General features: G+C 42.0%; 3 protein-coding genes across 4 annotated transcripts in view; all 3 read right to left on the minus strand.

Annotated features, from left to right (window-relative positions):
* Positions 1–12517, minus strand: part of lmln (leishmanolysin-like (metallopeptidase M8 family)) — a 429410-nt gene extending 416893 nt beyond the window's left edge. For both annotated transcript variants that reach the window (XM_084022803.1, XM_084022802.1), the window contains exons 1-10: positions 12155–12517; positions 10501–10604; positions 10333–10363; positions 8457–8539; positions 5381–5498; positions 4361–4539; positions 3812–3917; positions 2551–2645; positions 1735–1852; positions 1100–1207 (exon numbers count right to left, since the gene is read on the minus strand). In XM_084022803.1, coding sequence (XP_083878929.1) covers positions 1100–1207; positions 1735–1852; positions 2551–2645; positions 3812–3917; positions 4361–4539; positions 5381–5498; positions 8457–8539; positions 10333–10363; positions 10501–10604; positions 12155–12289 — 1077 coding nt within the window. In that variant the 5' untranslated portion in view covers positions 12290–12517. The remainder of the gene's footprint in view (positions 1–1099; positions 1208–1734; positions 1853–2550; positions 2646–3811; positions 3918–4360; positions 4540–5380; positions 5499–8456; positions 8540–10332; positions 10364–10500; positions 10605–12154) is intronic.
* The window catches only part of tgfbr2l (transforming growth factor beta receptor-like), a 297577-nt gene that overhangs the window by 261371 nt on the left and 19778 nt on the right, over positions 1–16428 (minus strand). The window lies entirely within an intron of this gene.
* The window catches only part of enox1 (ecto-NOX disulfide-thiol exchanger 1), a 456513-nt gene that overhangs the window by 108569 nt on the left and 331516 nt on the right, over positions 1–16428 (minus strand). The gene's annotated exons all lie outside the window — the stretch shown is intronic.

The raw sequence follows: 16428 nt of genomic DNA on the forward strand, positions 1-16428 counted from the left end.
CGTTAGTTCTAACCAGGCTTAACCAGGTAAGCGCCGCCTTAATTAGCGAGTTTGGTGGAATACCCCTCTGAAGTCCACCTAGACCCGATCGGGATCATTGAAAATAAACAGTCATCCAGCAGTGACAACAATGTAGTGATCTTTTCATTATTGAAAGAAGAAAATGAAAATGAATGGATGAATGAAGCTACGCAACGATCCTGCTAACTGCTGGATGACTTAATTTTCAACGATCCCGGTCGGGTCCATGTGAACTTCAGGAGATCATGGGTCCAGTACTTTTGGGAGCGCACATCAGAAAGAAGACCACCGATCTCCACGATCCAACTGCTGCGCTGCTCTTTTTCGTTTTTTATGAAGTGAGTCGATCACAGAATCTCCCTCCATGCTGATGAATTTCCGCAACGAATATGCATTAAAAAACGCATTGGACTCAGTGTGCGAAGTTTCTGTGCGTAACGAAGTTTGTCATTTGACAGACGAAAAAAAACAAATGTGAAACAATGACTCTGGTGATTTCTCTGCGTGAGAAATACCTGTGTGGCGTAAAGCAGCCGTTCCCACCTGTTAAAAATATGGACGAGCTCCGTCCAATCAGCAATGATGTGTCATCATAGCAAGTACCTACCCTTTCTGGTAGGAGTTAATGTGGTTGTGTTTTGTGAATGTCGTGTTTTTTGTGGGGGGGGGGGGGGAGCGTGAGAGTTGTAAATATTCAAAATCTGAGAGCCCTTGATCCGCCGGACTTGCCGACTGGGACTTTAATGTTGTTGCGTTTTTCTTTTTGTCATCGTTGTGTTTTTGTTTATGCCGTTGTGTTTTTCTTTTTGGGGTTGTGTTTTTGTTAATGTCGTTGTGTTTTTCTTTTGTCGTGTTTTTGTTAATGTTGAGTTTTTCTTTTTGTAGTTGTGTTTTTGTTAATGTTGTGTTTTTGTTTATGCTGTTGTGTTTTTCTTTTTGTCATTGTGTTTTTGTTAATGTTGTTGTGTTTTTGTTAATGTGGTTGTGTTTTTCTTTTGGGGTTGTGTTTTTCTTTTTGTCGTTTGCCCTTCAGGGCCACCGTAGTCATCGGAATAGTTCACAAACACATAGAGATTACCTCCAACAGTCGCTTCTCCCAATGGTTCAGTTCAGTTCCCGTCCCTCCCTGGTTCTCCAGCTCCATCCCCTCCAGGATGGGACAGTTAAAATGTCTCCTTGCCTCCTCCTGGAACCAAAGAGCTCAGTCAAATACTAACAACTGTGTTTACAGCTAAACGAAGGCAGCAACTTTTGATTATTTTGGTTAGCGATGAATCTGCAGATTGTTTTCTCCATTACTTGTTTAGTTTATGAACCATTACAAAACAGGTAAGTTATAATTTCCCAGAGCTCAAGGAGATGTGTCTAGGGCTGGGACGACTCGTATGTACCCGACGTAATCGACTACATAAATACTTCGACACGAAGTTGTTTGCGTCGACGCGTCGTCCCAAACAACTAGATTAACTCTTGTCCCACACTCCAGTCCAGTGGTGGCGCTAAGTTTCCCGCTGGCCTGGCCCGCTAACGGCCTGAATTTTTGTTTTTCTAAAATAATATGAACAGACAATTGTAGACGCCAGACGTGAGCAGTGCGCTAACAAGCTATTGCTAGGCTCGTTCGAGATGAGCCAGGCCTAGTGTAGTGTAGGTAGAATAAAAACACACATTTTGAGCAGAGACAGATTTTTGATTCTGGTGACAATTTCTCACCACAACTCGGGGAGTGACCAGGACGTGGACTTGGTGTCGGACCATCACCCCTCCTCTGATGTCCCAGAGCCTGCTGACCCTCCTGATCACCGCCTCGCTCCACTGGTACAAACCCAGGCTGACACACACACACACACACACACACACACACACACACACACACACACACACACACACACACACACACACACACACACACACACACACACACACAGTATATTGGTATGTGTGTTGCATGAAGCAGCTCAAATTTCATTACAAAATAGACCATTACATCACTGATGTATCATTGAGTGATAAACTTGTGATTTCATCAGACCAATCGTTCTGTTTAATGGCTGCATTTTGCTTTAAATGACTTCTTCTACAACAATATTCTATAAAAATGAAGATCAGATTTTTTTGCATTCCTGTTCCGACATCCTACGGCACAAGAAGGATTGATTTCCAAAGACATTTCCGTTTTAACTTGTTTACGCCGTTTTCCTGCTGCTACAATGCACATGCAACTGCAGTGATGTTAACGTGACGTCCACTCCAAATTGGTCTATTAACTGGGGGAATCAGAAACCTGTCTCTAATAAAAGCTTGTTCCAGGTAAAGGCCTGGTTTTCTCTTCAACAGACCTTTTTCTCACTTGTCTCTTAGGGCTTTCCACAAATATATTATTTATTTTATCCCTAGATATTAACTTCTGCAGTTATATTTCAGATTCTAATGTTTTTCTTTCTATACATATTTAATGAGAATTGTAGCAGGAAGCCAGAGATCTAAGATTTTCATTGCCAGCAATCGTGACACAAAAAGTGTATTCACCTTTCGTTGAAGGCAGGCAGGCCGCTGGTGAACCGAGGAGTCAGGGGTTTGCCCTCATCATCATGGTAGAATGCAAACAGACCAGCTGAGAACCCCTGGTGGACAAAAGCAGAACAGCACTTAATTTCCCTCACATTGTTGAAATTAAACATACTTGAACTTAGGGAGGTTTTGCATGGAGTATTTTCACAGTGTGGTATTAAAGGTCCTATATTATGAAAAACAGGTTTTCTCTGGTCTCTGAGCCTGTCAACCCCCAGAATCAGGAAAACAAGCAGCCCACCCACTGGTACAACGGCGCTCCTACGGGCTGTTCAGATTCAGCTCCCGTCGTTACGTAACGAATGGAGTCATTTACATAGACCGAACTCCTCTGCGCAATGATAGGCGATATCCGAGAGGGGGCGTTTATCACCGAGGTGAAGTTCGGTGTGTCCTGCGGTGAGACAGCAGTGAGATAGCGGCGTTTCACAATGTTGTCGCTCAGAGCTGGACACGCAGGTGGCTCTGTTGTTGGTTGTACAAATCAACATAAGTGCTTATATTCTGTCCCAGCTACAGAAGAACAGGGGGTCAGTACAAAGCTGGCTTTGCCTCGACACTGACCCTCGTAAAAGGATCTGTCCCAACCAAAGTGGACCCAGCAACTTCACCTGAGACACATAGGCGAGCCATAGCAATACATCCACTGTAAACATTAGCGCATGCTACCGCTAGCATAAGCGCCATCGTCTCCATCTCTCTTCAAGTAAGCGATGACAGACGGAGCTCATTAGCATTTAAAGGTGCAGGCACAGAAACAACCTGTTCTCAGGAGAGCTCATTTGAGCAACTTTTAGACAGCTGAAATTCAGGACCATGGATGGGTTTTTGGGCAATGCATATGGAATACAGTGTTGTTGGACCTCTGACAGCTATGTGGGATTGAGGGAAAAAGTATAATATGGAACCTTTAATACTTAAAGGAGCTGAATCTACTTCCACCTCTGGGCGGCCGAGCTAAGAGCTAACAAGCTCTTCTCCACCCTCATTAACTCTTTATTTACTAGCACAACATGTTTCCAGCTGGCTAGCATGTTAGCAGTTAGCTCACCAGCTTTAATGAATAAGAAGAAGATCATTCTTAGTCAGTACTTGTATGAAGTTGCAGAGCAAGTGAAAAACCTTAACTTCATCTAAAATATAGTGAGGTCGTTACACTAAGATTTCTTTACAGTTAGGAATCCATGTATAACAATCAGGAAGATGTCATTGTACTGACCAGAGCGTGGATGATCTCATGTTTCACAGTGGAGAGCATCCCTTCAAACTCCTGAGGCTGAGAGGATATCATAGTAGGACACAGGTTGGCATAACCTGCTATGGGTCTGCAGGACACACAGGGATAGGAATCACAGAGTAAAAATACATTTGTAGCTTCACAATGCAATCAGTGCAGTTAGAACTTCCTGTCATTCATTCTGATGCTTGTATTTTGGTTGCCCTGAAGGAAACGGTTTTGTGATAAAGGTTACAACGTAAAACAGACAACTTGAATGAAATGGGCAACCACATAAGGTCAATAGTGCTTATTATTAGGGTGCCCCTAAATGCACACCAGAGTTGGGGTAACATTCCTTTGATGTTCATGAAATGTGTTGGAATCATTGCTCATCATCTTTACGAACCTTCCTACGGTGATTTCAAGGCAATTTTACCTCACTTACTATGAGGCAATAATTTAAAGACAGTCACCTAAGATACATTACCAAACCATACTGACAGTTGGAAACATGAACATAATGGCATTTTCAAGTGTCGTCATTCCCACCTGTCCAGCTCTGCCTCCAGCTGGCAGTAAGCAGCATAGGCCACTATGTTTTCCTGTCCACAGCGCTCCGTGGTGATGCCGCTGACGTAGAGCACAAAGTCGGACCCTTCCACTCCGGGGCCATCTGGAGGCCCCAGGGGGCCACAAGACTTTCCTGATTCACTGCATACCTTGCATTGCTTGGGGTGAGAAACACAAGACAAGAGTGAGCAAAGAGAATCTTGACATAATAATCTGGGAGGGTATCATGACAAGTCAGTATGTGAACAGCATGGTGTATTTAGTGTGCAGTAGTGGACAGCATGGTGTATTAGTGTATGTGGAGGTGTACAATGTAGTGAACAGAATGGTGTATGTAGTGTATGGCATAGTTTACAGCACGGTATACGTCGAAAATCTGGATCAAGTGAATAAAAAATTGGGGCCACAGTTGATGGTAACTTGGCTATTTAAAAATCTTGGGTTTGTGGAGGATGTCCTATGTAGCACAAGTGATGATTCGTTCTGACCAAACATTGGTCTGCAATGTTTCAACTCCACCTGCTCGTATGGATACCAAAACAAACCCACCAGGAACCAGGAACTATACACAACTTTTGCTAATGGAAAACCAAAGTGGGGCGATTCAAGCCATACCATGCAGTATAAATGCAGCATTTGGCAGTCTCTCCTTTCCTGTGGTGATCATCACGGATCAATCTTAGGTCTCCTTTTGTTCTCTTTGTATATTCTATGCTTCGGTTTCTTTATGTTGTGGTTATAAGAAAGCCATAAAAGCCAATTATTTCTACTGTCTGTGTGTGTATTAATTGCATCGCATTTTGTAACATCTAATCTCGAATGATTCTATTTATATAGAACTAAATTATTCGGGAAATGTTCGTGTCATGTCTTCAAACTTTTGACCACCTAACAAGCAGTTATGGCAATAAGTGCAGCAACTTTATTAACAAACTAGAAAAGTGAAGGTTTTTATTTTGTTTGTTATTACATTATCCATCAAATGCTGCCCTTCCTGACCTGCAGGTGGTGTTGTGGTACAACAACAGGGCCACACCGCGTGACGTCTGCACAGGCGTCCTGGCAGTAACGATGCGGGTCATCTCTCTTCCTCAGGTACTGGTTGGTTGCACATTGTCTGAGACAACAAAAACAAGCACTGACGTTAATTAACTCAACTAATCATAGTTTGAGGACAAATATGATACAAACAAATGATTTCATCATGGGGACAAACACTTATAAAAGTCTTGCACCTTAAAGAAGTGCCAAATATTACACCAAGTAGAGGATTGTAAAGGCCTCTTGACATCCACTTTCTCAACTAGCAGCAAAGAATCCCAAAAGATGGGCTCAAAGTCTGAACGTCAGCAACATTTTTAGTGTAATGAGTTGTGTTAGAGTGCTTCAGGAGCAGCTATGGGTCAAACCAGCAAGATTGTATTCTAATTGTAAATCTTTCAAGAATAAAATAGTAAATTTAGAAGTGACATGAATGAATCTGAAAATGTAAAACAATATATTAAATAAAACTGCAACAACATTTTATCATTTCTACATAGGCAAGGCAAAGCAATATTATTTGTATGGCACCTTTCAACAACAAGGCAATTCAGTGCCTTACAGTGCTTTACATAAAAACAAAAACATTGGATAAACAAAATGTAAATAAATAAAAACAAGAATTTAAAAGCAATAGAAATTCCAGTGCAGTATAAGAAGTTCATAGATAGTATTGTTTACTGAAAGGCTGCAGCAAACAGAAAAATCTTCACTCTTGATTTAGAAGAGCTGAGATTTGCAGCAGACCTGCAGCTTTCTGGAAGGTTGCTCCAGATATGTGGTGTGTAAAACGCTGCCTCTCCATGTTTGGTTCTGACTCTGGGGACACAGAGCAGACCTGTCCCAGACGATCAGAGAGGTCTGTATGGTGCATAGCTAAGCAGAAGATCAGAAATGTATTTTGACCCTCAACCATGCAATGCTTTGTAAACCAACAATAGTATTTTGAAATCAATTATTTGACAGACAGGAAGCCAGTGTAAATATCTGAGGGACATACAGTGGGGAGAACGTAGAAGTATTTGATACACTGCAGATTTTGCAGGTTTTCCCACTTACAAAGCACTCACTTCAACTGTGAGAGACGGAATCTAAAACAAAAATCCAGAAAATCACATTGTATGATTTTTAAGTAATTCATTTGCATTTTATTGCGTGAAATAAGTATTTGATGAATCAGGAAAACAGCGTAATATTTGGTAAAGAAATCTTTGCTTGCTATTACAGAGATCAGACATTTCCTGTAGTTCTTGACTAGGATTTCACACACTGCAGCAGGGATTTTGGCCCACTCCTCCATACAGATCTTCTCCAGATCCTTCAGGTTTCGGGGCTGTTGCCGGGCAGTATGGACTTTCAGCTCCCTCCAGAGATACTCTATTGGGTTCAGGTCTGGAGCCTGGATAGGACACTCCAGGACCTTGACATGCTTCTTCCAGTCTTCTTCTTAGTTGCCCTGGCTGTGTTTCGGGTCATTGTCATGCTGGAAGACCCAGCTACAACCCATCTTCAATGCTCTTACTGAGAGAAGGAGGTTGTTGGCCAACATCTCGCGATATATGGCCCGATCCATCCTCCCCTCAATACGGTGCAGTCACCCGTCCCCTTTGCAGAAAAGCATCCCAAAGAATGATGTTTACACCTCCATGCTTCACAGTTGGGATGGTGTTCTTGGGGTTGTACTCATCCTTCTTCTTCATCCATCACAGCGAGTGGAGTTTAGACCAAAAAGCTCTATTTTTGTCTCATCAGACCACACGACCTTATCCCATTCCTCCCCTGGATCATCCAGATGGTCATTGGCAAACTTCAGACGGGCCTGGACATGCACTGCCTTGAGCAGGAGGTCCTTGCGTGCAGTGCTGGATTTTAATCCATGACGGCATAATGTGTTACTAATGGTTTTCTTTGAGACTGTGGTTCCAGCTCTCTTCAGGTCATTGACCAGGTCCTACCGTGTAGTTCTGGGCTGATCCCTCACCTTCATCATGATCATTGATGCCCCACAAGGTGAGATCTTGCATGGAGCCCCAGGCCAGGGAGATTGACCGTCATCTTGAACTTCTTCTATTTTCTAATAATTGCACCAACAGTTGTTGCCACTAAGCTGATTGCCTATTGTCCTGTAGCCCATCCCAGCCTTGTGCAGGTCTACAATTTTGTCCCTGATGTCCTTACACAGCTCTCTGGTCTTGGTTGTTGTGGAGAGGTTGGAGTCTTGTTTGATTGAGTGTGTGGACAGGTTTCTTTTATACAGGTAACAGGTGCAGTTAATACAGGTAATGAGTGGAGAACAGGAGGGCTTCTTAAAGAAAAACGAACAGGTCTGTAAGAGCCAGAATTCTTATTGGCTGGTAAGTGATCAAATACTTATGTCATGCAATAAAATGCTATATGATATACAGTATATATACAGTATATATATAGTATATACAGTATATATATATCAAATACTTGTTCTCTGTAAATCTCAGCAGGATTTTATATATTTTTTAGGTGATAGTAGGCTGACTTCGTAACTGCTTTAATGTGGCTGTTGAAGTTGAGGTCTGAGTCCATGACTACACCTAAGTTTCTGGCTTGGTTTGTGGTTTTTAGCACAGGAAAAAAGAAGGTGTGTATGAAGTTAGAGACTTTCTTTAGCAAAGTAGCCCATGATATGATGTTATGTAATATGACAGGCAGTCGAGGGGATAGAGGACAGAATATTACACAGCAGGTGATGTTACACTGTCAGCTGTTATAACACAGGATGTCACCTGGACAGACACATGCATAAAGACCCTGAGGCATCTATTTATTTTAAGTAATTTCAATTACATATTTAGACTTCAAATTAAGGCCTTATAATTCTTGAGTCAAACTGTTTTCCTAAAGAAAAAGTCGGTACATAGGCAAGGCATTTTGAAAATTGGTGGATGACGGAAATTACTGGTACTAAACAAATTTGTTCATATGAGGGTTCTTGCTTGAGGCTAGTTTGGCAGTGGAGCCTCATCTGTAGTTTGAAACATAGTGATGATGAGCCACATACCTGCTGAGCAGCACAGGCCCCATCCTGCGCCTCACACTGAAGGCCCTCTGCAGGTAATCGATGGCCCGAGGAAACAGCTTATCCTGAAAAGAAGGAACCACACACAATAAATGGTAATTGGGCCTGCATTTATATGCCACTTTTCTAGTCTTCCGACCACTGACAGTGTTTACACTACATGTCTACAATCACCTATTCATATAACCAATGGAGAGAGGCTTTATTTAGACCAAACCAGAGTGAGGGATCGCTGGAAGTAGAAAGACGTTTTCCATTTGTTTTTTTGTTTCTGTCTAATTTGATTGAAGTATGTTCTGAGGAAAAATTATTAATGTTTGTACATACCATGTTGATAAAATGTGTATTTTTAATAGACATATATAGGTCTATTAAAAAAACTATTGGGAATGGAAATGGAAATTTTTTATCATTCTTCCAGAAGTGTATAAGTGTATTTGTGAGGTCACACACTGATGTTGGACAGTAAGGCCTGACTCTCAGTCTCTAATTCATCCCAAAGGTGTTCTATCGGGTTGAGGTCAGGACTCTGTGCAGGCCAGTCATCCAAGCTCATCCACACCAAACTCTCTCATCCATGTCTTTATGGACATTGCTTTGTGCACTGGTGTACAGTCATGTTGGAACAGGAAGGGGCCGTCCCCAAACTGTTCCACAAAGTTGGGAGCATGGAATTGTCCAACATCTCTTGGTATGCTGAAGCATTCAGAGTTCCTTTCACTGGAACTAAGGGGCCAAGCCCAGCTCCTGGAAAACACCCTACACCATAATCCCCCTCCACCAAACTTTACATGTGGCACAATGCAATCAGACAAGTACCGTTGTCCTGGCAACCACCAAACCCAGACTCGTCCATCAGATTGCCAGATGGAGAAGCGTGATTGGTCACTCCAGAGAACGTCTCCACTGCTCTAGAGTCCAGTGGTGGCGTGCTTTACACCACTGCATCCGACGCTTTGCATTGCACTTGCTAATGTATGGCTTGGATGCAGCTGATCGCCATGGAAACCCATTCCATGAAGCTCTCTACTCACTTTTCTTGAGCTAATCTGAAGGCCACATGAAGTTTGGAGGTCTGTAGAGATTGACTCTGCAGAAAGTTGTCGACCTCTGCCCACTATGTGCCTCAGCATCCGCTGACCCCGCTCTATCATTTTACGTGGTCTACCACTTCTTGGCTGAGTTGCTGTTGCTCCCAATCACTTCCACTTTGTTCTAATCCCACTGACAGTTGACTGGAATATTTAGTAGTGAGGACATTTCACAACTGGACTTGTTGCACAGGTGGCATCCTATCACAGTACCACGCTGGAATTCACTGAACTCCTGAGAGCGACCCATTCTTTCACAAATGTTTGTAGAAACAGTCAACATGCCTATGCTTGCTTTTATACACCCGTGGCCATGGAAGTGATTGGGACACCCGATTTGAATTATTTGGATGGGTGATCTTAAAAGTAGCCTTTCGAGTTTTCTTTTGTGTACATTCCACATTGTTTGCATCCTCATAAAACAATTGCAGCTGATTTGTTTCTAATATTTTAAATCCTGCGTTGTTTAAATACATATTTACCAACTAGTAGTCACCTTCTTCTCTGTATTTCTTGGCACATTACTGCCAACAACTGTAGATAAGGATGACAGTGTGAAACCATTGACATCAACCATGTAAAATGGGGAACCACTCCTACTTCTTCCTCTGTTGCAGTTTGTTTTATGCTTGCAGTAACTGACATACTGACAATGTGAGCAAATCCAAGCTTCAAAATGTCCCTTCAGCAAAGACAAGTCTTCTGACGAGGTTTGCATTTTATTTTTCTGTAACTATAACAACTTTAAGTTTACAGGTGTTCCTCACCTTCACCAGCCTCCTCTTGTCTGCAGGAAGCCTGTGGAGAGAGACCACATCCACTAGAGACAGGAAACACAACTGACACTTGCATACTGTAGTCACAAAATGGGTACAACTCTGGCCTGATTCATAGCCATATTTGTAACGTTGTTGTTGAGCTTGTGCAGTCCTTACTGGTCAACGCTGTAGTCGTAGATGATCTTTATCCTCAGATGAAGGTCTTCAGGGGAGCTTCTCTTCGTCAGGCGTTCAGGCTTCAAGTACACATGATGGACAACCTAAAGAAAACCAGCACACAATCAGACAAATATTCTTTATACACACACACACATACACACACACACACACACACACACACACACACACACATATACAGTGTATATATATGTATGTATGTATGTATATATATAGTGATGACCCCTCCTATCCTTTTGCTTGTCTTGGACATTAACAGCTGATCAGCCCCATCTGAGCCTGATTGTGGCAGTTATAAAAGCTCATCACAGGAACGTGGACCTCTCTCCCTTCTTGCCTTCTCTGTTATACAGCTGTTGCTTCATTTGATTAAGACCCTTTCACACATCCACACATGCAAACATGACAGATCACTGTCCTTCTGTCCTTTCACAATTGTTTGGTTGTTCAGCCAATCCTGATGGTCCACATAATGTCATCTGACTAAATAGAGTATATAATATCTTTTTTTTTTTTTAACATTCTGTTTATTGAATTTTTCCATATTCAAGACAAGTGTTTCAGTGACTTATTGTGAACATATTTTTTTCAACCCGAACCCCCCTCCCGTTCCCTCCCCCCGTTTCCCATTACTGGTATACTGTATATCAAAAATGTACTTACAGTTAATACAAATTATAATACAGTAGGATCAAGACATAGAATAGGTACAAAGAATAAAAATAAAAAAATATATAGAATAAATAAAAATAAATAAATAAATAAAAATAGTGATAATGACAACAAGTAGTAATAAATAGATTAATAATGAGATAGAACAAATGGAGAAAAGTACATAGTTTAAATACATTGATTGAGTATATAATATCTTTCCCTTTGTCGTGTTGGTCAGATGAAGACCCAGTAGATTCAAAACGTTGTCCAACACCAAATAAATTATATTTTTTAGAGCTTCCAAACAACCAATATGCCTCCAATATATTGGAGAGGGGACATCAACAAATTATAACATGATTATCATCATGTCCACCACCAAAAACATTGCACAGAATGAATTTGGCGCATTGTCGTACTAAAATTAAGTTGTTAGCAGTTTTTTTGGTCAGTTAGGGTTTTCAGAGATGGCGCTTTTATTCTGAAGAAATGTAGCCGGAAGTGATATCTTTGTTGTCGCTAGGGGTAACCCAGGCTAAAAGGCGAACGGTTAAACTCACGAATGAATGGTGCACTCAGTGATTTGAATTGAATGTGTCTGACAGATACAGGTATTAAAGTTATTGTCATGAAACACAGTGGATAACGAGAAGACTCATCTTCGATACTCCATAACATTTGAGCATGTTTGCTTTCCAGCTAACTGTACAGCACATCTCATTTTAGTAGTAAGCTGAACATGTTGCATAAAAGCAAGTATTTCGCATCATACGATACTGGGGTTGGCTCTAATGGATGTCAAGTGATACATAATTAAACAAACACGGACACGGTAAAGTGGTTATATCATACAATATAAACAGACGCGTTAATTAGCCCCCCACAGCTAGCGTGCTAGCTAGCTTATCCCGTTCGCTGCCACAGTTGTGCAGCTAGCTAGGTTAGCGTTAGCTTAATGTTCGTAGATATCAACACTCACCTCATCGCGAGACGGGGCTCGGTGTTTGCATGTTCCGTGGCAGCTCACCAACACAGCCAGGATGGAGAAGATGAGGACAGGGCTGAGGAACCAGGACACGGACGGCTTGCCATCCACGCTCAGTCTCGGCTCCATCCTCCGACTAACCCGACGAGCGGGGCTCGACAGCCCGGAGTCAACAGAACCTCCGCCTGTCCGGTCCCTTCGGTGCTCGTTTCATTCATCGCTTGCAGGGTGAATTAGAACATGTTGTCATCCTGCGAAAACATCTGACGGTTGAATATGCGAAGAGACTGCAGTGGATGCAGAAACACCGGCCGGTAAACGGCAGTAAAAAAAATCTCCTGACAGCTGGTTTGTTGCTTGGTGTCACTTGAGGAGAAAACCGGTGCTCCAAAGATCGTCTGTAAAGAAGATGAATCGCTCAGTTTAGCGAAGAGACGAAGAACTTCAAAGATCGTCTAATACCGAAAGGAGTCGCTTACAGTTTGTGCAAAAAGTAATTATCTGCCTAACGTGGCCATTCAGCTGAACACAATGTATTTAGGAAAATTATCCATATGCATTTAGACACAGGTTTGGATGATTTACAAATACTTGATATTTGACCAAGATTGCTCTCAGAACAGTTACTATGGACTACTACCATTAATATGAGTTACATGATAACACATTTATATGCCCACTCCTTACTCAATTTGCATGTTAACTCATAATTTATGATATGGTGGAAAGTAATTAAGTACATTTGCTCAATTTTATACTTAAGTACACATGTATACATGTACTTAACACACAGTGTGTATTAGTACTGTTACTTGCAGTGGATTGTTTTCACAGTGTGTATTAGTACTTATACTTGAAGTGAAGTATTTTCATAGTGAGTATTCGTACTTTTACTTGCAATGGAGTATTTTCACAGTGTGTATTCGTACCTTCACTTGCAGTGGAGTATTTTCAGTCGAGTTTACTGCAGTAAACAACCTGAATACTCCACTGGTTCCCACATTAACTTGACCCGAGACAAGTTGAATGTGATCAGTAAGTGAATACTGAAGCAGATTCTGATGAAAGGCTGCACCGTTTCTGTCTCATTACCTTTATTCTTTTGATCCTATTTGAGTCTGTTCATGAAGTACAAATTGAGTCTGTTAATATCCTGTTCACGGTCGCTGAGACTACTCAAGTTAAATTCTCCTTATCAGTAGTATAAAGCCTTTAGTGTCTCCAGAGCTGATCTGATAAATGTCAGCAAGTGATGTCACCTGAGTCAGTTGAAGACTAGTTAGGAAAGTGAAAGAATACGTAGAAGTGGAGGTAAAAGAATAAATCCGATTCAATCTTAGCAGTTTCTTGCTCATTATTAGCTGCTACTAACATAACACACCAGCTGTCTGTGCATAGGCGCCAGAATTATGTGTAATAAAAGAGAGGATCCTATCACTGGTTCTGCTGCAGTGATTCTTAACTTCTTTAATGAATATGACAATGATGAGTATAATGTTTACCATGTTCACTATCAGAGCTCCATGGTGGTGGAGTGGGTAGCACTGTTGCCTCACAGCGAGAGGGTCCTGGGTTCAGTTCCCAGGTCGGGTTCAGGTCCCTTCTGTGTGGAGTTTGCATGTTCTCTCTGTGTAAACTGGGGACATAAGCTAATTTGCATCCCAGATTTCAAAATTCTCAAATTTCCATGAACATAATTAGTTCTGCAGGTGTTTTGTCATAAACCAACCGAATAGGGCACATTAACATGTTGACCTGATTATGGCGCCACAGAAAAGTCAGAGGACCAATAAAGTTATTACGCTGCAGCACGCCTTGTCTTCAATCTACCCAAATTCTCCCATGTGACCCCCCTCCTCCGTGACCTCCACTGGCTCCCTGTTGCAGCACGCATCCAATTAAAGACGATGGCACTGGCCTTCAGGGCCATCAATGGAACGGCACCCATCTACCTTCAAACACTGTCAAACCTCATGCCCCGAAGCGAGCACTTTGCTCCTCTACTTCAGCTGGCCGGCTGGTACCACCATCGCTGAAATCAAACAAATGTCGCTCAGCAAAGTCCAGACTCTTCTCTGTTCTGGTCCTCAGTGGTGGAACGAACTCCCGACCAATGTCAGGACAGCAGAGTCACTAGCCATCTTCCGAAAAAGGCTCAAGATTCATCTGTTCTGACTTCACCTCGACTCTGCATAGCATGACCCACGAACAAGCCCCCCTCAAAAGATTGAAAAAGAAGCACTTCTATGTTCTTACCTATAGCACTTTGATCATAGCACTGTTGTAGGTATACTTGTGGTTTCTTTCTTTCGACAAATGTACTTATTGTAAAGCATCTGCTAAGTGCCCTAAATGTAAATGTAAATTACAGTCCATCCATCCACACACACACACACTGCTGGCTGAGGATAACATTAAAGGTACCATCTGCCCAACAAGATCTAAAGTATAACAGCAATAATATATTTATATATTATTATATATATAAAATAATAAATAGACCGCAAAACCGTACCACCATGACTGGAAAAATTGTTTTGTCACATACCTGCGTAAGATTCACACTTTAAGTGCCTCAGAGGCCATTTGATTTTGATTTTGTTAATAATGTTTTTTATTTGGACAAAGGGCATTATTATTTAGGACAAATCCACCACTACACTGAACTTTGGGGGAAGCCAGTGTCAAGGGAGCAGGGTTCGGACAAGGATCCATTCCATGTGACCTGGTATGTGTGGCCCGACAGGATGTGAACCAGGACAGCGCTGAGTGAGTAATGCCAAGTTCAGCAAGAGTGGTGAGGATCTGATGGTTCACGTTGTTGAACGCTGCGGACAGGTTGAGGAGAATGAAAACTGATAAGAGGGAGGGATTCTGTCACCGCAAGCATGGCCGTCTCAGTGGAGTGTGCAGTCTTGAAACCTCAAGCAGGTTGTTTTGTGAGAGAAAGGAGGACAGTGGGTGAGAGGTGGCACGTTCCAGGGTTTTAGAGAGGAATGAGAGAAGAGATACTGGTCTGGATGTGAGTGGTGTCAAGGGTAGGTTTCTTAAGGAGAGGCTTGAATCTTGAAGGAAGATGGAATAAGGCCTAAAGTAAGAGAGGAGTTGATAAGGGTGGTGAGGAATGGCAGGATGTTGTTCGAGATGGCTTGGAAGAGGGAAGAAGGAATATGGTGGTCGCATGGTTAATTAGTTTGTGGACATCTTCAGGGGAGAGATGGGTAAAGTGGTTGAGGCAGACAGAGGTGGGAGTGGTGGGAGGGAGGGAAGTGGTAGGGGTAAAAGAGGAGCTAATGAGGGAGGAAGGAGAGGGAGGGGAGGGGAGGGCGGGGTGAGGAGAGAAGAGAAGAGAACATAGAAAACAGTTTCCTGGGGTTGGAGCCATCCCACTAGATGGCACACTGCTGAAATTAGAAATAATGATCAAAATAACTGACGTCCGTAGCCCAAACACTTGAGGCAGTAAAGAAGTTCTTCAGTAGATGACATTAAAACAAATTCAGCTCGTATTTATTTTAGGGTTGGTGTGTGACTCATGTATGCATGGCCTATTATATATTAGTAGATGATATCTGTCAGCAGTTTGTGATCGTGTCACAGCGAGAGTTTGAAGTCAAAGCTCAGAGTTTAAAAATATTTCTACACAGTGATCAGCTCAGAGCAGCTGCAGCTGGACTTCTTTCATCATAATAACTGGGCGTTCCTCCTCAGCTCTGTCTCTGTTGTGGTCTCTGGACTTTTTCAGACCCAAATTAGAAAATCAGTCATGTCTAGTAAACTTGCTGCATATTAAAATATACTGGTAAGCACCAAAGCCACGTCCCATTTCGAGTCCCAGCCCCAAAACTTTAAAAGCCATCGCTGTAACGTTTCATCTCCTTCATTTGGATTGTCTCTGACGTCAAAAATTCATAATTCAAATTTATAATTGTTTAAAAAAATGTCAGCGCCACCAATTCATTGTGATGGTGGGACTGTTGTTTAACCTTCCACATGTCTAGTGGTTAACTTTCCCTCATTTCTTCAAGCAATGATTTGACACTTTGGGAAATAATACACTTATTTGCTTTCTTACTGAGAGTTAAGAGTGTTGCTTTCGTTAACGAAAATTATGACGAAATATCGTCGTCAACGAACCTTTAAACGAGACTAAATGTGGTTTACAAAATAACAACTATGCTAAAATGTGGCTTCATTTTCGTTGACCAAAACGAGGCGAGACCAAATGTTGTAACGTTGTTTCGTCTCGTTAAGCCGCGTTATTTTCA

This window comes from Eutrigla gurnardus, assembly GCF_963514095.1.
Source record: "Eutrigla gurnardus genome assembly, chromosome: 12".
NCBI classification, from domain to species: Eukaryota; Metazoa; Chordata; class Actinopteri; order Perciformes; family Triglidae; genus Eutrigla; species Eutrigla gurnardus.